Source organism: Carettochelys insculpta, chromosome 3 (genome assembly GCF_033958435.1).
Source record: "Carettochelys insculpta isolate YL-2023 chromosome 3, ASM3395843v1, whole genome shotgun sequence".
NCBI lineage: Eukaryota > Metazoa > Chordata > Testudines > Carettochelyidae > Carettochelys > Carettochelys insculpta.
Window position 1 is genome coordinate 147,361,890 of NC_134139.1, and position 23,397 is coordinate 147,385,286.

Genomic DNA, 23,397 nt, shown 5'->3' on the forward strand with positions numbered 1-23,397 from the left:
TGACTATAGTGCACACTGATTGTTGGAGTAGTTGGGAGAGGAAACTCACTTTAGGGCCTTTTAGAACAGATTTTGTTTAGCCTGTACAGTAAAATTCCTTTAATGTGGCCTCTCATGGTCTGGAAATCCTGATGGTCCAGCACCTGTAGTCCTCTGAGATATGCAAGGGTTGTGGGCAGGGTGAAGAAGCTGCAGGAGCATGGGTTGGTGAAGAAGCTGACTGAAAAGTGTTGCCCATTTTGCCCATTATCCCCATGTGCAGGCGCCGAGGCACAAAGACCGGAACAGCCTCAGGAATGCGGGCGCCAGCACCTTTCACCTGGTTACAAGCGCAGCCTTGGCTGAACCCAGTCTGTAGTGCCCAGGCCCTACCCAGGTTCTGCCCCGACTCAATGCAGCACAGACCTGCCTCCTCTGCCCCTGCTTGGCAGAGACTGACCGTGTGAGCTAGCCCCCTCTTACCGGCTCGGCCCCATGCACGTAGAGCAGGGCCTGGCTCTCAGGTGTCTGTTAGCAGTGCGGCGAAGCAGCCTGAGGAGCTGCTGTCCCCAGCACCATGGCACTGGCTCAGGGCACACTGAGCTCTGCAGGCCTTCGGGGCCGTGCTCATTGGGTGGCAGCAGTGGTGAGCGCACCTGTTTTGCTCCACCATTGGGTAAGCAAGTGGCACTGTAGAGCCTGTGGGGGTGGTAAAGAAGCTGGGGATGCATGGAGGTGATGAGCTGCAGCTGGGTGTGGGGGTGGTGAGTTGTGACGGAGGGTTGGGGGTTGAACTAGGGCATGGGGGTTATGGTGACATCCAATAATCCGGAAAATTTGGTAATCTGGCAACTGTTCAGTCCCAGACATGCTGCATTAAAGGAATTTTACTGTATTTAATGTTATCTAGTCATATATTTTTAAAGCTAGAAGGGTCCATTATCATCACCTTAGCTACGTCTACACGTGAAGCCTACATTGAAGTAGCTTATTTCGATGTAGCGACATCGAAATAGGCTATTTCGATGAATAACATCTACACGTCCTCCAGGGCTGGCAACGTCGACGTTCAACATCGACGTTGCGCAGCACCACATTGAAATAGGCACTGCGAGGGAACGTCTACACGCCAAAGTAGCACACATCGAAATAAGGGTGCCAGGCACAGCTGCAGACAGGGTCACAGGGCGGACTCAACAGCAAGCTGCTCCCTTAAAGGGCCCCTCCCTGACACAGTTGCATTAAACAACACAAGATCCACAGAGCCGACAACTGGTTGCAGACCCTGTGCATGCATCATGGATCCCTAGCTGCCGCAGCAGCAGCCAGAAGCCCTGGGCTAAGGGCTGCTGCACACGGTGACCATAGAGCCCCGCAGGGGCTGGAGAGAGCACGTCTCTCAACCCCTCAGCTGATGGCCACCATGGTGGACCCCGCTATTTCGATGTTGCGGGACGTGGATCGTCTACACGTGCCCTACTTCAACATTCAACTTCGAAGTAGGGCGCTATTCCCATCCCCTCATGGGCTTAGCGGCTTCGACGTCTCACTGCCTAACGTCGATGTTAACATCGAAATAGCGCCCAACACGTGTAGCCGTGACGGGCGCTATTTCGAAGTTAGTGCCGCTACTTTGAAGTAGCGTGCATGTGTAGACACAGCTCTTGTGGGACATGCAAAACACATGCCATAACATGTTGCCATGTAATTCCTATGTCAAGCCCACTAACTTGTGCCTGAATTGGAGACTTATATGATTTTTAAAAGTGCATCTTCAAACTCTGAAGGTTTCAAGTAATGGTGAATCCACCACCTCCCGGGGTGAACTGTTAATTTACTGCTTGATATTATAGATGTTGCTCCTGGTTACCTTTGGAAGATGGGCATCTCTAAGGTCAGTGTAGTGATTCCAACCTTCTATTTCAAATCCTCCTTCAAGCCGCCTGTGGTAATCAGTAACACCGACCCGCATCAGTACAACATTTGGTTGCCAAACCCAATTATATTTAAAAATAAATGCTGTAAAATAGTGCTGTCCTCTCTTTTTCCCACTGGGCTTGCTATTAGCTTCCTCTTAAAAAATGTAAAACTTGGAGCAAGAACCATCTTGTTGTTGTCTTTGTCTTGTACGGTATTGAACATATTGTTAACGCTTAATGCTTTTTTATACTGCTCAAGGACACTTCAGCCCTTGTATAAGCTAGCCATACATAAAGCCAGCTAAGGACCTGGGTTTTGGTAGCTGCCAGGAACGAGCAGCATAAGTGATTTACTCTATTATGATGAGGACAGAGGAGACAGAGACAAAAGGAGCACTTTACATACAATCAAGGATAATTAAAAAGTGTGTGTCTGTGCCAGCATATTTGCTGGTAGTGTCATGCAATCATTGTTCAAGATGCCTCAGTTTTAGATTAACCCATGCTGTGGGCAGTGCAAGCAAAAGTCTGTAGTTTCAGTGTCTTGTCAGAGAGGCAGATGGTTGACTCTGTGCGCTTCCACAACTAGTGTAGGACCAAAGAATCTGTATTTTTTTATCACAATTACCCCTGCTCTTGGAGGCAGTTCCAGGGACTCAGGTGAAGGGAGAATGGAGAAAGAGAGCGTACAACATGGAAAAGTTGATTTATTTTAAACTGTACTGGGGGCTCTGGATTACTAGAAACAAATGACATTTGCCTGGCTTTTTTCCCTTCCCAGAAGATAAAGAGGTGAGGCTCAGATTTTGAAGATGTTTAAGCCTCACATTTTTAACAAGGCACCTAACTATCTTTAAAAATGGGCCTTAAATGGATTTAATTTTGCCTGCTTTTCCTTTGGTGAATTAAATGTTGATAGGAAGCTGGCTCTGGTACTCTCTAACTCTCTCCTCCTCTGCTCTAATCTCCTCACCTCTCTCCAACCTCCCCTTTCACTCCCAGCCCCCATTACTGGGGAAGGACTTTTTAAAGAACCCCTGGCAGCCTCAAGAGACACCAGCTGGCCTTAACTGATTTATAGCAGCCTCTTTCCTGCTGCTCCCACTCTGCCTGTGATAACACCTGATTAGCCAGGGCCATTTCTACTTTTTAGAGCTGCCTCTCTCCCCTTATAAGCTAGCCCTCTGGCTTGACCCTCTCACAAACTTTATCAGTAGAATTAAAAATCTATGCAGATGTTTTTAAAAGCCACAGTTGGTGTTTCGCGCCCAGCCTGCCCTCCCCCGCCCGCCACCAGTGGTGTATAGGGGTATATCTGTCAGCAACAGTGAACTCTTTCCATCTATGAGCTTCTGAAACCCTGGGTTCAGTTTACTCTGAAAAAAGCTTGAGGAAGATTTCTGTGTCACACTTGATTGCTAAACCAGGAGAAATGACAGATGGCCTGGTCATACCCTTGCTTCTTCCACTGTACAGTACAGAGCTCAGAGTGTGAATTTTTTACTGCTGCTACATCAAACAGCGGGATTACAAAATTGTGTAATTAGGCCTAAGATCCTTGATTGAGAGAGAAATAGGGAGAGCTATGCTTCAAAGACATTATAATAGTCTGTATATTTTCCGCACTCATGAGCAGGAACCATTATTCATGTTTACAGTATAGAAGGGAGGCTAATAAAACTCTTAAATCTTAAACAGCAGAAACCACTAATGGCTTTGGACTGCAGAGTTCTAAAATGACATTTATTTATTTATTTATTTGCTATCTTAGTTTAAAGAAGAAAAGTGAATCAATAATGAAGAGGAAGCTAGACTGCCCTTACCTTTGCAGGAGTCTTCGTGTCATTGACAATTTCGTTGTGTAGTGTGCCATTAAGAGCTGATGCATATGGAGGCAGAGAGATGTTAGGGACACCTGCTAGGATTTAAGATAAAAAGGTAGTGAGAAAAGGACATTAATTAGCAAATGGCACAAATCAGTCACTCCTCTCTGTTGCTTAGCTATCAGCTAACAGAAGATGCATTTCCTCTGGGATAGGTGTGTGACAAGAGAAGCTTGGGCTGTTGAAAAGTAGGAATGAATTAAGGTATGGCTGAAAGTCCTTTTGTTGTATACAATACATGACCTTTCATTAATGTCATAAAAGTCAATGGGGTTGCACATGAAGAACAGTACGCAGAGTTCTGAGCTTAACTCCCCTGAGTGTCTGAACCAGAGGGCAGACGCTGAGGAGCAACGGAGAACTTGGATGTATGTATATAATGATAAATACTACACATATTCTGCTAAATGTTCTCACCACATGGTAAATCAAGGTGTATATTTGATTTTTCCCCTTGCAGTCATTGTTTTCTGGACAGTGTCACAGCGTGGCACTGATCTTTTAAGAGGGAAGAAGTCAGTGTACACGTCTGGTCAGCTGCCCCCAACCAACTTAAAAGAGGGCAATTGGGCCCAGAGATGACAGAGCAGCAAGCGAGTGCTTTCCAGGCACAAGCAGAGCGTACAAGGTCCCTGAATGAAGCAGTAGTTTGTTCCTATGCACAGGTTAATGGTAGGAGAAGAGTACAGTGATTTGCTGTGTAACCTTCCTGAGATAGGTCCAGAGAGCTGAGGAGGGCTGAAAGCCAGGAAGTGGCAGAGAGCTAAATGAGGACCAAAAAAGGGTTGAAGGCAAGGGACCATCAGAGAATTTGTCTGCTGATGTCTCTGAGTTGGAATTTGGATTTGAGAGATTAATGGAAGAGGTGGATGGTGAGGATGAACTTTGAGAAAAGAGGCTCTGACAGTTTTGCTGGGAGGAGGGGTGAGTGTGGCTGTCATTGGAAAAGAACAAGAGAGGATCCACAATGGGTTCATGTCTGGCAGAAGATGCTGGTGTGTGTGTGTGTGTGTGTGTGTGTGTGTGTGGATAGTGGACATCAATGGACAATGTATTTTATTGACTACATGCATGGGGCGGGGGTGGGTGATAAATGGACTATGTTCTGGGTCTTTTCTTATGGATTATGTTACACAAAGATTTGGAGGTGTTATTGAGGCAAGAGAGCCTGGTGAGGTGTTACTGGGGATTCTGAAGGGAAAATGAGGTTTTTACATCTGTTCTGTGGATTTCTGCTGCTAGATAATACTTCACAACAAACTAATATCTTTATTTAGGGGCTCAACTTAAAGTAACAAGAAGGCTTTGGGGAAAAACACTGAAGTTTCCCTTTGGAAGCAAATTAATTTGTAATCTTAGAAACCCCTTCATTAAAATCACTTAATATATTTCTATAACACAAAAATTAATAAAGATGAGTGCCTACTTATGGCGTTAAGTTGCTAATAGTTACAGATTTTATTTTCATTACATACCAACATTTTAACCACTCCCACATATTTCAAGGTTTACATATCACACCTGCTAACATTCTTTCTTGCCACACCTTTTAAATAAAGTCTTGAATTAATATGCTATCAATGACTTTCTAGCTTACCCCTTGAAAAGAAAAAAATGTAATCAGTATATCTTAAGTCTGCTTATTTTGGCTAACAAACTACAAGAGCTTTATCTCCAACCATTATTTTATCAGAGACATAAAATTAGCACATCTTATTTGCTGTAAATCAAACTAGAAAAGGTTACTTTTGTTGAAGTGTACTCTAGGAATGGAAAATAATGTGAGACACTAAGTTAGAGTCAAGGTACACTACACAGAAATCCTAACAAAGCTGGTATAGATCGGAGTGGCCAACGTGTGGCTGTCGACCTGCATTTGGCACTTGGAGCAATTAAATGCAGCTTTTGCTTGGGGCTGCACCCCCGGTGTGTTGCCCACCGCTCTGCATAAGTGCCCCAGAGCTTGGTGGTGCGTGGTGGTGGTGGGGGCTCCAGTAAGTTGCCAGCATCAAGTTTTAGTGGGGGACTTGGGGGGGCCTGGCTCTGGGGGAAGGCATTGAGTTAGAGTGGGAGGTGGGCTGGGGGGGCTGGCGCCGGGGGCAGGGAGAGGGAGGGAGAGCGTGTGTGTGTGTGTGGGGAGGTGGGCTGGGGGGGGCCTGGCTTTCGGGGGGCATTGGGCCATGTATTATATATTTATTTTTATCTATATATCAATGTATATATCTCAACAGATAAAAATGAATATACAAGATATAATAAATAATATATGATCCTTTTCACTCTGTGCATGTGGGTCTTTGCACTCTATCCATGGCTTTTAGTCCCTAGCTGGTGGGTCACCCTGGTATAGATAGATCATTGTGATAACACACTTGTTTCTTGGCTGTATTTACCTAACTCAACATTTTTTACTTTTGCTGCAGTCACCAAATTACAGTAATTGTTTCCAACAATTCTCTGCTAATAGGCAAGGAGTTTCAGTTTTACCTGCAGAAGGGGAAGAAATATCCTCATACTTTTTGCCACCTGTCTTCTCAGTAGAGATTTCATCTTTCCTATTAATCAAGTAGAAATTAATGACTTAATGGCCAATATGAAAGTGGTGCAATTATCATAAGGCACATAATGAAATGCTGACTTCTACATTAAATGTGCTTTTACACATTATGGCATTTACTTTTAGTGTAATGTTTTGATTTCAGCTATCTAGACATGGCAGTTGAGCAATCACTTATTTTTTCATTTGGGAACTTATAGAACGTATATTTCTGTTTTTTTTTTTTTTTAAACATAGCTTCTGTCACAAAAAAAAACAAAACAAAAAAAACAAGAAACCCTGTTAAATGATATGCTACACCATGTAGTTGTGAGAATTCCACACCTGATATGAGCTTGCTTGGGAAAATTCATTCATTCCATGACTAGAGAGAGTGAGAGGGAGGGAGAGAGAGGGAGAGAGAGAGGCTGTGTCTAAACTACGAGATAAAATCAATTTTAAGTGAGTCAGCCTGATTTTTCAAAGTGCCTGTCCTCACTGTGAATTCCATTAGCTCAATTTATGGAGCACTAAGATCGACATAATATCAGAATCCTAAAATCGGGTGTAGCATTTTGTTCAAATTTAAAATTCCTAATGAAAGGTAGTGAGGACATGCCAGGTTTTTAAATCGAGTTCATTAGCCTCCAGATATGACCTTTATGTGCCCCGTAGTGCCCTGCAGTTCTCCCCTCTGACCTGTGACATCTCCACTGCTCTCAGGTGTGGAGGAATTAGGCAACAGCAAGACCATTACAATTTGGCACCTGGAAGCCCGTGGCTGGAGGGTCATGAGAGGCTTCAGTTGCGGGTCTTTTAGCTGCCGGGAGAAGTCTTCCTCGGTGGTCATGGTTGTCAGGGGTCTTTTAGCCACCTGGGTGATATCTCCCTCGACAGACTCGATTTTAGGTCAGTGGAAGAAAATACTTTGTCACTAGAATGGCTGTCCCCTGGGACCACATTTTTTATATGGGCTTTATCAAAGGCCAAAGGGGCTGCCTTTATTCAGGGGTCTTTTAGTTGCCCCGAGCTGTAAATGTTTCGATGATTCATTCGCATTTCTGTGCAGCAACTGTGTCTATTAACCACAAGGGTCCGTTTTTGCAGGAGCCCTAAATCCAGATTCAGGGTCCAAACGTAATCAAAGGGTCTCCGTGGCCGGTCACGATTTTGGGGCTGTCAAATGTCTGCTGTCTTTTAGCCACCCCAAGCCATTACCGATGGTCCATTTGAGTTTCAGTTTAGCACCCATGTCTAGAGTCCTCTTTCCCAGGAGGCCTAAATCCACATACAGGCCCAAAATACAGCCTTGCCATACTGCTCAGAGGGGCAGGTGGTGGGTCCCCCTGGGTGATCATGGTTTTTGGGGATGTCAAACATCACAATTTTCAGGTGCTGGCTGTAGCCAGGGGTCTTTTAGCTGCCTTGAGGCATACATGCTTCAATGAAGGCAATGTAGTAGCTATACAATTACCACAGTTCTCAAAGTAAGGCTTGCAGTGGGGAATATGCTTGTTCTGAGGGTCTTTTTTGGCAGGTCCAAACCTGGTTGTGGTCTGGAGTCTTTTAGCTGCACCAAGTCGTAACTGAAGAATTCATTCGAGTTTCAGTGTACCACCTGTGTCTGCTTAAACATACTTAACGTGGCAGGGGAAAGAGGAGAATGAAATGTGGAAAGATGTCATATACCCACATCTACTTGCAGGGACAGAATGCTATGGGGCTCAGGCAACTGTGGGATAGGTTCCTGCAATACACTGCCGCAGCACTCGATTTTAGGTACTTGTGTGGGGCAGCAGGAAGTTGATTTTGTGGGGAGCACAAGGGAAGGTGAAGATGCTCAAAACTGAATGGATAAAACCCAGCATTAAGATGTCGATTTTAATAAAATCTATTTTGTGTGGTAGTGTAGATGCAGCCAGAGAGAGGAGGAGGAAAGGAAGTAACCCTGTAAAATGTGATAATAGCATTACCACTCTCATATATATATATATATATATATATATATATATATATAAAGGTAATTGTTTAGGGCCTGTTTCTTTGCTGACTTAAGTCAAAGGCAAAACATTAATTGACTTAAGTCAGAATTGAATTGGGCCTCAATTCAATGACTGTGTGAATATTCTCTAAATCTAATATTTCTCCCTGGCCAGTCACGACACAAGCATGGTCCGGGCATCTCTTTTGAATCCTCATATTTTAATTTTGGAGTGACTGGACTCTACTATACCAATCCTCTTATATTTTCCCTGGCTAATGAGGGTATGAGGGGTAAAGGGAATCAATTGTCAGACCATTGGCAGTACAATGGCTGTCAATGATCCACTTTAACCTTGTAATGTACTTAAACCAGATCCTGTGATCACAACCAGGCTGAATTATAGGAGTGTTTGGGCTCTGATCTGGATCCACATGTTGCAGGCTTGTCTACAGTGAGCCTAAAATGAGATGCCCCAGAACTATGAGACAGTTTGGATTCAAATCCAGATCTGAACTTTGCAGGGTTGACCCCATCTTTTCCTCAGACACAGGAATGGCGTGTTGATAATGCACCAGATCTGTGCGTGACCCAGGCTTAAGAACACGAGGTCCTGACTGAACTCAGCTGTGCCTCCTGGCTGCCTGAATGATCTCTATTGCTTCTTTCCAATGGCCTATCTTACATTATGGGTATTTAAAATTGTTTCTGGTAACATGGGATTTGGGTTTTTTAGCACTACCGAACTGGACATCTGAATTCAGCAGAAGTCTCTTAGCCTAAGTCTTGGATAGTTTAGGGAATGTCTACATGACCAGATAAATTCTAACTTAAGGCAGTTAGCTTGATTGTACCAAGTGACTGTCTCCACTGTAACTACTGTTAGCTTGATATAGGGAGCACTGATATAGATATAGCATCGTTGAAATCAGCTGGGTGGAGCATCAAGTTCAAATGAAAGCTGGTGTGGAAGTGCCATGTCTTTGAATTGAATTCATTAGCCTGCAGAGTCTGAGTAGTGCTGCTGCACCTGGCTCACAGCTGTGCCTGGTTCCTGGCTCTGGTGAGCCAGGAGCAGTGGCATTGGTCAGTTTCCTGGCTCCTCCACACTGCAGGGACTGGGGAACGAGGTGGCAGAGTGAGTGCTGCTGGTGGCAGGGGTGCAGCAGGGCCCCAGGGGAAGGCGCAGAATGCAGGTTGAGTGAACTGTGGGATAGGTTCCCACAATGCACTGCGGCAACAGTCGATGTTTGGCCATTCAGCATGGCAGCACTAATTCGGCTTTGTGTAGACTTTGTGGGGAAGTGAGGATACTCAAAATCAAATTTATAAAATCCACCATTACAAATGTATCTGGTAGCGTAGATGTAGCCTTAGTATACTTATCCCTGGAAAGAGGAGTAAAAGCCTCCAATAGGCTTTGAATTGGGGGCTCTCTTTCAACTAGAAGAGAAGTATGACATCCTGTGCCAGCTACATGTCCAGTCCCTGCTAGCCAGAAGGATGGAGGCTGTTGTGTCATGTGACAACACTACTGAATTGCCCAGAATGGAGGGAAAATAGATTTTATCATGGAAATGCCTGTGTGGAGTGTTCTAGTGAAAACTGATCTGAGTGAGAGAAAATATATTGCATACAGAAAGTATTTTGTTAATGATGAAAAGACTAAACTTTTGGCTTATGCAGCCGAGGCAGATTATGCTGCATGTGCCCAAACAGCTAACTTAGTTATCCCATAAAAAAATGCAGAGCAGGTGGACAATGGGCTTTTTTCCTCCTCGCTTTCTGCACATTGTGTATGGTGGGAACTGAATATAATGCTATATTTTTTCTACAACCTTAGATAATTAAATGTTTTAGCATGGAGTACTACTCTGCACTTGGTAGAGGCCATTAAATGTACAGGAAATCATTCCTCCAAACAATTCAGTAATAAAGAGTAAGTCTAATAACATGGAGCCATTGCCATCTACATGTTCAGCTAACATTATCTGGGTAAAATACCAATAAATTCAGTGTTATCTGTCTCATCCTCTGAACTGCATAGAAGGAAAGTTGTGCTGTGCATAGGCCTTGGAAATTAACTTTATAAATAGCCACTTCAGCCCTTACATACTTCATGATTGCTGACTGAAGACTCCAGTAACAGCAACGAAGGGTCCTGTGGCACCTTATAGACTAACAGAAAAGTTTTGAGCATGAGCTTTCGTGAGCACAGACTCACTTCTTCAGATGCTGGTCTTGGAAATCTGCAGGGCCAGGTATAAATAAGCCAGAGCAAGGGTGGGGATAATAAGGTTAGCTCAGTCAGCAAGGGTGAGGCTTACTACCAGCAGTTGATCTGGAGGTGTGAACACCAAGGGAGGGGAAGCTGCTTCTGTATTTAGCCAGCCATTTGTAGTCTTTGTTTAAGCCAGAGCTGAGGGCGTCGAATTTGCAGATGAATTGTAGCTCAGAAATTTCTCTTTGGAGTCTGGTCCTGAAGACTCCAGTGTTCACTGATGTGAATGAGAATTGAACCAAACCCTAAATTAATAAAATACATACCTAAGAAAGCAGAAAACTCAGAACTGTCAAGGCAAAGTCACTGATGATAGATGAGATCCTTTCGAGAATGACATTGTAGTTCATAAGAATAAATAAAAAAAATTGCTATACCTGATTATCTAGAGTTGCACAAACTATATTAATTTATATTATAGTAGTTTGACAAATAATCACATGATTAATATAGTGCCACAATACGTACATACAAGGGGGCAGAATTAAGTATGAAAATTTAATTTTGTCACTTTCAGCCTTTTGATGGTTTTCCTCTGAAGTCCTAATGTTCTCTTAACAAGGATCCTGATTTTCTATTTTGTTACACTGGTTTTATGCAACTATAAATCCATTAACTTAATGGAATTTCAGTGGATTAAAATTTAGAGATTCAGAGAACAGGATACCTAGTTTTTTCATGTGAATGAATGAATGACTAAATAAAACGTGATACTAGGGAGATGTCTAAAAGTGACACCTATATTTTACAAATTTCTAAGTTTTTCTGGAGATTTGTAAGAAAAGTTTGAGCCCTTCCTCTATTCTCTGCATGTTTTTTAGTATTTATGGGCCATACTTAATTTTCTAGGAGCTTAGCCCATTGAATTTTGGGGATGGCCTGTTGTCTATCATGCATGCACTATTGCATCGCTTAGATAGGGTGGTAAAGATCTGCCAGCTTTTTATTTTAGCTTCATGGAAAGAAACTGAAGGTGGTGGTTATCTTTTCAGAATATGACATTATGCATCTTTTTTCCCTGTGCCTTCCAGTGAAACCTGAACAATTTTTGTATCCTGGCAGAAAGCACTTCTAATCACCATAGCCTGTACAACAAGAAATTAAGTAGTTTTTGTTTAAACTAAAAACAGTCTCTGTTGAAATAACTCATCTTATTGACACATTCCATTTATTTCACACACAATAAAGGTCTCTCTACTAAAATATATACCCTTCATAAAGAGTATGCATGCCCAAAGGGTAAAATCCTGACTCTATTTCAAGGCAATGGCAAAATTCCCATTGACTTCAGAGTGACCACGATTTCTCCCAAGGAATAATTACACACATGCATGCATGCGCACGCGGTCTCTATGGCTACATTTATAAAGGAAGCAAATGAAAAAAATAATAGTGAAAATCACAAACAATTACAAAGCACAACATTCCAAGGGAATGTGAACTCAGCCACAACATACATCTTGTACGCAATATATTTTTATGACAATATATTAAGTTACACAAGAACTTGGAAAAATAGAAATGGAAAATGCTTCTGTTACATGTACCATTACAAAGATACAGTAATTTTTAAGTGATTCAAGGAGAAAAAATATTTTTCAGTTTTTCTGTTGCATTTCACTGTACATTTCATATAGTAAGTTAATTAATCATTGCCATTGTGTTGTGTATCTGCATCTTTCACATAGCAACAGGAAAAGAAAATTTTTCTAAAAATAAGAAAAAATTAAGTTGATAGATCTCCATTCCAAACGGCTAAATGTAGTTCCTTGCATGTTGAATAGTAACAGAGAGGGAGCCGTGCTAGCCTATACACTATCAAAACAAAAAGCAGTCAAGTAGCACTTTGAAGACTAGCAAAATATTAACCTAATAAACAATTTTGCTAGTCTTTAAAGTGCTACTTGACTGCTTTTTGTTTTGATAGTGTATAGGCTAGCATGGCTCCCTCTCTGTTACTATTCAACATGCAAGGCACTACATTTAGCCCCAAGAAAAAATTAAGTAACAAAAATCTTAAATATCATCTGGGGGATTTTAGTGAGTTTAGCATGGGAAAAGGTGTAAGTAAGTTTCAAAAGTAAGTATACCTTAAGTTGGTGGTGTCCCATTAGCACAGTTTTTACATTTTAATTTGTGTGTGGGGAGGGCAAGTAGTTAATTTTTTTTTTCTTAAAGAGAAAGGCAAACACTTGGATGGGATAAGTTTTTCCAGCAGCTACATTTGTGGTTTGTCCACAACTCAGAATTTACCAAAATGGCTATTCCAGAAGTGAATTAAGCTAAATCTGAAAAAGACACTGTTTCTCTGAAATAGCTATTTCAGTAAAGTTTCCCATGTGGGCAAGGCCTTAATGTCTGTATAGAGACAAATTTCTGCATGGTAAGATTTATAGGGTAGCTGAACATCAGTTAACAATATGATAATCATATCCTAATTACATAATGGGAAGTTTATTTTTTTTAAAGTAAAGCACAGGATTTGCACTTTCTTGTAGAATGGAGCAAAAGTAATTACAAGGTCTACAATCACCGAATGCCTGACTTTTCCCACACCAGCGCTTTATCCTTTTCTCCATCTTCTTTTTATTTGACCTTGTTTTTTTGAGAATTCTGTGGTACCCGTGTGTTAGACTGTCACCCTCTCCCATGACAGCTATGCCAGCAGAGACTTTAGCTATGTCTACACTATGAGATAAATTTGAATTTATTAAAATCGATTTTATAATGCTGGTTTTTCTAAATTCAATTTTGAGTATTCTCACTTCTCACAAGCTCCCAACAAATTCGACACACTGAAATCACCAAACACTGACTGTTGCAGCAGTACATTGTAGGAACCTATCCCACAGTTCCCTCAGCCCCGCATTCTGAGCCAGGAGCAGCAGCACTGTCAGTTTCCCATGTCCAGCAGCTTGGGCGACCCGGGAAACTGACAGCGCAGCAGCCCTGGTCAATTTCCCATCTCCCGCTAGTACTGTAAATCCTCCATTTACCGGACTAATAGGGCTGTCTGTTCTTCCCCATTGTCCCTTAAATGTGAGGGTTTACTCTCTCTCCCCACAGGCTCCCCATCCCCAGTTCCACCCCAACAAGCCTCCCAAATACAACTTTCCCCAAAACACTCCCACCCGTAAAAAACTGTTCTTAAAAAACCCAAACCCCTGCCACTCACCGCCTCTGATGGAAAAGCTGCTGGAGCCCACTGGCTGAAGGCAGAGTGGTCACAGGTGACCAAGGGTGCCTGCAGTGTGGGTGCCTGCCCATAGGCATTTGGTCCCACGTGTGGCTCCAGCAGCCTGGCTGTGGGGTGCCTGGCCCCTGCCACAGGAGTGCAGCAGCCTTGTCAGTTTCCCAGCTCCCGCTAGTAGGAGGGAGCCGGGACCCAGGTGCAGCATTGTGGGATAGATAGAGGACACCTGTGGAGGCTAATAAATTTGATTTTAGGGCATGGTGCTTCCACACTGGCCTTTAGTTGAACTTCTGAACTTGAGTTTGATGCTATACCAGTCAGGTAACTGTGATTTTGTAATCTCGAGATTAGTGCTCCCTAAATTAAGCTAATGGTATTTTCAGTGAAGACAGTCACCTGGTAATATTGAGCTAACTGCCTTAAATTCAAATTTATCTTGTAGTGTGGACACAACCTCTGGCTTTGTTTGAGCCTCGTGGTCACAGGCTAGGAGACTTTGTTTCAAGGTGAAAAGGTAGTAACAAAGGCCTTTTGTACAGCCTTAATTATATGGGGCCCTGTTATTGTACGTTTTCACATATACAATACACTCTGCACTCCAGGTTCCTGTACATGCATACATTCTTTCCAAGCCACAGAAATATGCACACACCTTTTTGAAAATAAGTAGTAGCCTTAACTGGCGAGTACTCCACTTTTGCTTTACTTACCTTTCCTGGAAGCTTCTGTGTTTTACTCGCTGCAATAAAGATTTAAAAGAAAGGTTTTACTAGTGAAAACATCCAGTGAAACACCAGAAGTCTATTCGTCCTGATTACTTTATTGGTAATACCACCTTTTTCCCCACCTCAGTGAATACTGATTTTCTGCACTGCACCCTTCCTTATCTATGTTATTTCTTGCCTTTATGTATGACATTTAAGAGGTGGAAACTGGGAAATCATCCCATTTGTAAAGAAAGGTAAAATTAAAAGAAAGTTAAATTAAAGTTAAACTGTTCTTACCCGTTGGATTATCTCCAGATGTTCCTGGGAGTTGCTGAAATTTTTACCAATGTCAAATATACAGAAGGTTTCCCGCTGGCAGGCAGTGACCCAGTTCTGATATTCATTTGTATCAGGAATTCGATCCAGAAAGATCCGGAAGGCTTCCCATACAGCTTCCTGGCAGACTGAAGAAGAAGAACAGAGTCAGGCATGGGTGTAATCAAGTCTTTAAGGTGCTATAGGACTGATTGCATTTAAGAAGTTTCCAGGCCATGTTTCATACACTCTTAGTCCATTTCTACACAGGCCACTTGCTTCAGGAAGAAGAGGCCTCCGGAAGAAGGACTTCCTTCCAGAAGCTCCCCTCGGGGCAGTGCTTCTACATGGTGTTTTGGAGTCCGGAAGAACAGTCTTCTGGACTCCAAATCACATGACCGTGTGCTAATGAGGCATGGGGAATTTGCATCCATGCCTCATTAGCATATTTCGGACTGTGTATTACCATCTAGTAGAAATGGCCTCAGAAAATAAGAGCTCATTTTCTGTTGTACTTAGGATTTCTTGTTTCTATTCAGTATTTTTAAATTAAAGGTTTTTTCTCCCAGTTTTCAGTTGACATTCATTTCTCTTCACACTGAAGCACTGGGCCAGTGAGTGCTAGCAAGTGCTTTTTTGCAGCTACCTGTATGCCTTGCATGAACCATGAAAGAAAACAGAAGGAAATAAAACAAAAGCAGTCCAGTAGCACTTTAAAGACTAACAAAATAATTTATCAGGTGATGAGCTTTCGTGGGACAGACTCACTTCTTCAGAGCATAGCCACCCCAGAACAGACTCAATATTTAAGGCATAGAGAACCAAAAATAGTAATCAAGGTTGACAAGTCAGAAAAATATTGTCAAGGTGAGCAAATCAGAGACAAGAGGGGCAGAAGACAGGTAGGGGAGTCAAGAAATAGATAAAGCAAAATATGTAAAAGAACCCCCATAATGAGCTAGAAAATTGCTGTCTCAGTTCAAACCATGTGTTAATGTGTCAAATTTGAATATAAAAGAGAGTTCAGCAGCCTCTCTTTCCAAAGTAGTGTGAAATTTCCTCTTCAGTAACATGCAAACTCTTAAGTCATTAACAGAATGGCCCACTCCAGTAAAATGCTGGCTGATAGATTTGTGAATCAGGAGTGTTTTTATGTCTGTTTTATGCCCATTAATCCTTTGACTAGGAGAGTTTGAAGTCTGTCCAATATACAAAGCATGCGGGCATTGTTGGAACATGATGGCATATATGATGTTAGTTGAGGAACATGGGAATGTGCCCGTGATTCTGTGAATAACCTGGTTAGGTCCAGTGATGGTATCGCCAGAATAGATATGTGGACAAAGCTGGCAATGGGCCTTGTTGCAAGGAAAAGTTCCAGGATTGGTGTTCCTGTGGTATAGACTGTAGTTGTGGGTGAGAATTTCATAAGTTTGCGATGTTGTCTGTAGGAGAGAACAGGCCTGTCATCTAGTGTTTTCTGGAGTGTGGCATCCTGATTAAGGATAGGTTGTAAGTCTTTAATAATGCCCTGCAGTGGTTTGAGTTGGAGGCTGTAGGTAATGACTAGTGGTGTTCTGTTCTTGGCTTTTTTGGGCCTATCTTGGAGTAGCTGGTCTCTGGGTATTTGTCTTGCCCTGTCAATTTGTTTTTTTTATTTCTCCTGGTGGGTAATTCAGGTTTATGAAGATTTGGTAAGTGTCAGAGGGGTAGCCGTGTTAGTCTGGATCTGTAGCAGCAACGAAGGGTCCTGTGGCACCTTATAGACTAACAGAAAAGTTTAGAGCATGAGCTTTCGTGAGTTAACTCACTTCTTCAGATGCTGGTCTCACTGAAGATTTGGTAGAGATCTTGTACTTTTTTGGTCTCTTTCAGTAGGATCAGAGCAAATGCGATTGTACTAAGGGCTTGACTGTAAACAATGTATCTAGTTGTGTATGCAGGATGGAAGCTAGAAGTGTGTAGGTAAGTATAGTGATCAGTGGGTTTCTGGTAAAGTGTGGTACTGATCAGGCCATCCTTGATTTGTACTGTAGTGTCCAGGAAATGTATCTCTTGCATGGAGTAGTTGAGGCATAAGTTGATGGTGAGGTGCAGCTTGTTAAAGTCTCTGTGGAATTCTTATAGAGTCTCTATACCAAGGGTACAAATCATAAAGATGACATCGATGTATCATAAGTAGAGGAGTGGTAATAGGGGACTAGAGCTGAGGAATCGTTGTTCCAGGTCAGCCATAAATATATTAGCATACTGTGGGGCCATGCGGGTGCCCATAGCAGTTCCACTAATCTGGAGATATAAATTGTCCCCAAATCGGAAATAATTGTGGGTGAGAACAAAGTTACAGAGGTCAGACACCAGGTTGGCTGTGGTGACATCAGGAATGGTATTCCTGATTGCTTGTAATCCATCTTCGTGTGGAATATTAGTGTACAGAGCCTCTATATCCATGGTGGCAAGGATGGTGTTGTCAGGAACTTTTCCAATGTTTTGTAATTTCCTTAGGAAGTCAGTGGTATCTGGTAGATAGCTGGGAGTGTGGGTGGCATAGGGTTTGAGAAGGGAGTCCACACAACTGGATAGTAAAACTCACAATTGTATTTGTATGTAACGTAGCGTAGATAAAGAAATGGTAAGAATGGCATTTGATATATTTTGCTGATCATGGATAGTAAAGGAGCTATGGAGGGACTGGTGATAAAAATTAGTAAGGCAATTATAAGGGGTAAAACAATATAAAATGTAATGAGCCTGTGTTTGTGTGTGTTAGAATATACATAGAATCTGATTTATTATGATGTGCCTTGTAGATATGATAAATCCCTGTACTGTTCCCAATGCATTTGAGTTTAGTCACCTCAGCTTAGTATTTCTACATGCCAATTAAAAAAAAAATCAAACAGTGAGTCCAGTTTTGGACTAAATTTCTTGGGAAGTGAATGGAAGAGGTTGTGGAGAAAAATTCTAGCACATCTCATACAGCAGTTCTTATTTGAAAACATTATAGATATTCTAAGAGAGTTTTTGAGTGAAGTAAGTTGTTTCAAAGCCTGAAAAAAAGAGAAATTGTCTCTCAATTATATGAGTAGTCAAGTCTGATATTTAAAACTGCATACATTTGCCCCTTTTGTTTCCCAAAGCACTTCCAGAAAAATTGACCAACTTAGTTTAAGGTAACATTCCCTGGGAAATAACTGTATTTTCTTCCTCTATGTATGCATACACATTCATTTCTTGCATGTTGAATAATAACTCCGTGATGATGAATCACCAAATGACATGCCAAGCAGCAGGCAGGAAAGAGAGGAGTTTCTCCACTGTGGAACAACCACTCCTGTTCTGTATCATTTGGGAAAAAAAAAGGGAGCACAAGGAAAAAACGAAACAAAACAAAAACAGAACAGAGATGGAGAGTTCAGATGAACAGCTCAGTGGGCTAAAAATCACATGCAAATCAGGAATGGCTCTGACAGCAGATCTACTTACTGGATTCTCTTAGCTGTCCCCAGTAATTAATCATATGGTGTGAACTCTCTCTCTCTCTCTTTTATCCCTCTGTTCCAACCCACAACTTGATTTTCAGTAGAGGACATGGATCTATCTATATAGATTATTTACTCTCATCTTACACAACAAAGTGTGACATTTAATTGTAATATTTTATGAACTAGTTTACATTTGGGCTGGCCCTAGACATTTTTATTTATTTTGTAGTATCCACAAGTGTGCTATGCATTTCACAAGCAACACACAGAATTGAGGTTGCCACCCCAAGGGGCATGCATATTTCAGGGTGGATGGATATTTCAGGGAGTGTAGGATCACAACTTGCACCAGGGAGAGAGGAGGAAGCAGATGTGTTATACTAATAAGACAGAATGGTTACTCAGACACGATTCACTGGTTTAACTAATTTAAGCCTGGGCATGAGTTTTTAGGCAATGCTGCAGAAGTGAGCTTTTACAGGTACTTTGAATGAACCCAGGGTGGTAGTTTAGTGAAAGTATTTTCAAGTGCCCCAAACAGAGAAACTATGGAACATACAAGTATGTGATGGAACAGGGCCTCTTTCTCTCAGCAGACACCTACAGCTTTTCATTTTAACATAAGAATGGCCATACTAGGTCAGACCAAATGTCCATCTAGCTCAGTGTCCTGTCTTCTGACCATGGCCAATGTCAGAAGCCCCAGAGGGAGTGAACAGAACAGGTAATCATGAAGATTAGTAACGGAGACAGAGCTGTGCTAGTCTATAGGCTATCAAAACAAAAAAGCAGTAAAGTAGCACTTTAAAGACTAACAAGTTTGAACTGGGTCATTATGGGGCTCTTTTGCATACTTGGCTTAATCTAATTTTTGCTTCCCCCCACTTCTGCCCCTCTATTCTCTGATTTGCTCACCTTGATCATTTTTTTTCTGATTTGTCAATCTTGATCACTATTTTTGGTTCTTTGTGCCTTTAAACATTGAGTCTGTTCTAGTATGGCTATGGTCTGAAGAAGTGGGTATGTCCCATGAAAGCTCACCTAATAAATTATTTTGTTAGTCTTTAAAGTGCTACTTGACTGCTTTTTTGTTTAGGTAATCATGAAGCGATCCTCCTTCTGTCATCCATTTCTAGCCTCTGACGAACACAGGCAGGGGACACCACTCCCTTCCAATCCTGGCTAGTAACCATTGATGTGACCTCCATGAATGTATCTAGTTCTTTTCTGAACCCTGTTAAAATCCTGGTCTTCACAACATCCTCTGACAAGGAGTTCCACAGGCCTACCATGCACTGTGTGAAGGAAAAACTTCCCCTTGCTAGTTTTAAACCTGCCACCCATTAATTTAATTTGGGGACCCCACTTTGATTGTACTCACTGTCTTGTAAGATGAAGTTGGGGACCCAAATATTCATAGAGCCACAAAAATAACCAAGTGACCCAAACGTCTATTAGTTACTGGCTCCCCAACTACATTGACAAGTACCTCAGTCCTTGCATGGATGCCAGAACCTCCCCATGCCCAGAATGCTCTTCCTGAGTAACAAAAACCAGGCAAAGTCCCCTTTTTCTGGCTTTGCAGAGTGCCATTAATCGTACAACTGATTCTGGTAAGACATACGCTGGTCTGGAAGAATCTATCTTTGTTATGTGACTGATGTGGCAATTAATATTTAAAAGATCACATGTCTCAACACTCTATATCATCTCTAATGTTGCTTGAAATACAAAATGATTCAGAGATTTATGAACACAATAGCCATTGCACTGTTATTTTTCTTTCCCTGAACTTCCTCCCTCCGTGTTTCTGGATGATTGCTTCATTCATTATTTATTGGATGAATCCACTGTTCATTACTTTCAGCGTCACTGAATCTATCTAAATGTTTGGCTTTGTGAAAAGCTGGAGCTCACGCAGAATGAGAGGTCAGACTCCTTAAAATGTATATTCAAGTCTGAGGACTTCACAGGAAAACGATCTCAAACATTTTTGAGATGTAGCATACTTTTTGCCTCGAACTTCTCACCAATTCATATACTGCAGCAGTCCCAGATCTTGTTTTGAACGTCTGATAACTGTGAGCTTGAGCTTTCGCTTTTAATATTTGATAATTACAGTGACTGCAGGTCAGAACTGCCGATGGTATCTAAAACCACAGGGTTTCTAACATGAATAGAGTCAGTGATAAAAATGGCTAGTCTCAAAGTTAGGGCAGGCATGCACTGGGCAAACATGCTTAACTGTAGTGCCAATACATCTCAATAATAAGTTGTGAAACATTTGCCCTCCTAGCACTGTCGAGAGGTGGCCATATTAACAATAATAATATAGCTGATTAATGTGTTCCTTTTTTTACGATCCATGAATCATCTTCGTGTAGGTGTCCTTTTTACTCATTTATTCCTTATTTGCAATCATTTAGAGCAACATTTTGACACATATTACTTACATTGAATAGTACCTTTCTTAATGAGCAGCACCTCCTCAGTAATGTATTACTTAATGGGCATTAGGGGTGACAGAATCTGACCTGAAGCAAGCTCTTTACAGATGAGCAGTCCATCGTTACCATTCACGCTATGTGGTTAGTCCTATAAGTCACACTTGGTAGTTCCTGTTCACCTTCACTGGAGGACTTAAATTTTTGAAAGAAGAACTTTTTTCCCTATTTGGAGATTTTTTGGAATTTCTCCCCCTCCCCCCCATGAGATGTGAATACCTGACACTCAGCCAGAAGGGGTTAATGCAACGTTGCGAGCAGGAGAAGTTGCACACTCCCACCCCTGCCCCCGGCCCTACTGGGCATGCTTGAAGTTCTGGGCCAGTGTAAATAGAAGCAATTCAGTTCAGTCTCAGACTGGATGCTGCAAAGGAAGGACTTGTGGGATTGCCAACTGAGAACCAGACGCAGACCCTATTGGTGGAAGAGGGAGACCCTAAGGACTGAAACAAGTGTCCACAGCTGATGGAGCAACTTGCGCGGAGGAACCTGGAGATCCTGAATCTTCATGGACTGCCACACCATTAAGTAAGGTAGGAAGTGACCCAAAGAGGGTGTGCAAGAGGTAGCTCCTTCCTGGGTAAACTCAGTGTGTTTGTGTGAAATTCCCTGCTGAGCCAGTGGTGGACCAATCCATCATTGCAAGAGCCCTGGGATGCAGTCTTGTGAAGTCATGTGGGCCTGGAGTGGCCCTCTTGGTACTGGTTGGTAGGCCATACTACCTGTAGCAAAGGGCTGTTACATAGACTGTTATGTATTTGCCTTAGATGCTGTGTCAGGGACCTTTGAACTGTGGGGTTTGTGAGGTCTGAGATTACCCCTCCTTTTATGTTTATTTTTATTATGTGATTCAAAGTCCATTGAATAGGATGAGAGTCTTTTCATTCACTTCAATGACCTTTGGATCAGGCTCTTAGTGTGACTGTGCCATCATGTGAACAGTCTCACCAATGAACAACTAATCTAAAACCACTAAACACAGTTTAATTTGTAATTTATAACAAAGTACATTTGAGATTAAGATTTGAACCACAGCCTTTGGTAGTGGTTATATTGTTAGCAGATGCACAGTTCTGCTCCTGCAGTAAAATAATTCTTTCAAGTCAATTGCACTGAGTGAACTCCAAAATACATAAAAGGTGGGATGGCTGTTTGTAGTGGTGAAATTGTTTTTAAGGTTGTACATTCTCCAGGAGAGGAACCATATCTAGCTCTGTGTTTGGAGTATGTCTCAAACATTTTGGACACTGTCACAATCTAATCTACCGGAACATACAGTGGAACCCCATTTATCCAATCTAATTGGGCCAGGGAACAGATATTACAATCAAAAATTCAGGTAATAAGAATTGTCAAGAAGCTTCCTATTCCTTATTTAAAGACGGTGGGGGAGGCCTGGGTGTTGCCCAGGGCCCAAGTTCTACCACTGTCAGCTCTGGGTGATTGCTGGTTTGGTTCATTCAGTGATCCAAATAATGGACTATGGAAGCTTGAATGAACAGCATTCCACTGTACATTAATTGCTTGTTTAGGGGCAAATTAGTGCTTCCAGAGCCTGTGCTGTGCTGGAGGGAGTAAGGAGGCACACATCTATGAGCAGTGATGGAAGGGGACATTAGACTTGTGGCATATACTGTGTCTTTTTTAAAGATGGCCTTTCTTCACCTTTCAGTGCAACCATTACTTTTTTTTTTAAATCATCAGTGAAACAAAAACACCTGGTAACTTCTCTGAAGATTGATAGCAATTTACCATCGTTTACTTATATCACTGAAATATACTCTGATAACTGCTCTTCTCATGTGCCCTGTACTGTGATGTACCTGTAACTTTTCATCAGTCTAAGAACAGAGTAGGTGCCAAGTTTTCTGTCCAGTACTAGAGAAAGGGGAAGATTCACAAGAAAAGAATATAGGGTTCTATCCTCATCTCACCTCTTAACCGATAATAAGCTTGGTGGCTGGCTAAAATCTGCTTCACTGATTCTTGTGGACAGACTTTCACACCAGTTGGGAAAATAGATGACCTCTTTGTTCGGTGCTTTGCCACATCAAACATCCGCCTGATGGTTGACACTCTGGACCTCTTCGTTGTTCTGTCTGTTTTATCTGACCCCGAGGCATCTGCAAGATGTTTGGCTTCATCATGATTTATTTTATTAGGGATTTCTGTAAAGGGTAAAATAACAGACATACATAAATATATGAACACATAGTTTGTGGGCTGTCCATATGTACTATAAAATAATATATTGAAAATAGATCAAAACCTAAATAGCAAACCCTGGGGTTCTCAAATACTTATGTTACAGTGAATATGTCCATGTGTAGGCTCATCTAATGGGAAGGAGGATATCCAATTTCTAATCTCCACTTTAACTAGCTCACTGTGTGACCTTAGAATCACAGAACCATAGACCACTAGAATGGGACAGGATCTCAAGAGGCCACAGGGTCCAGTCCCCACTTTCTGGACCATCCCTGATAGACATCTATACAACCTGCTCTTAAATGTCTCCAGTGATGGAGGTTCCACAACCTCCCTAGGCAATTTATTCCAGTGTTTAATCACCCTGACAGTTAGCAAGATTTTCCTAAACTGCCTTTGCTGTCAT

General features: G+C 42.0%; 1 protein-coding gene across 1 annotated transcript in view; it reads right to left on the reverse strand.

The window, feature by feature from the left end:
• IMPG1 (interphotoreceptor matrix proteoglycan 1) overlaps positions 1 to 23,397 on the reverse strand; it is a 102,453-nt gene that overhangs the window by 58,112 nt on the left and 20,944 nt on the right. Inside the window, exons 3-7 of the mRNA XM_074989131.1 lie at positions 22,718 to 23,019; positions 14,777 to 14,943; positions 14,483 to 14,511; positions 6,269 to 6,336; positions 3,722 to 3,816 (exon numbers count right to left, since the gene is read on the reverse strand). Coding sequence (XP_074845232.1) covers positions 3,722 to 3,816; positions 6,269 to 6,336; positions 14,483 to 14,511; positions 14,777 to 14,943; positions 22,718 to 23,019 — 661 coding nt within the window. The remainder of the gene's footprint in view (positions 1 to 3,721; positions 3,817 to 6,268; positions 6,337 to 14,482; positions 14,512 to 14,776; positions 14,944 to 22,717; positions 23,020 to 23,397) is intronic.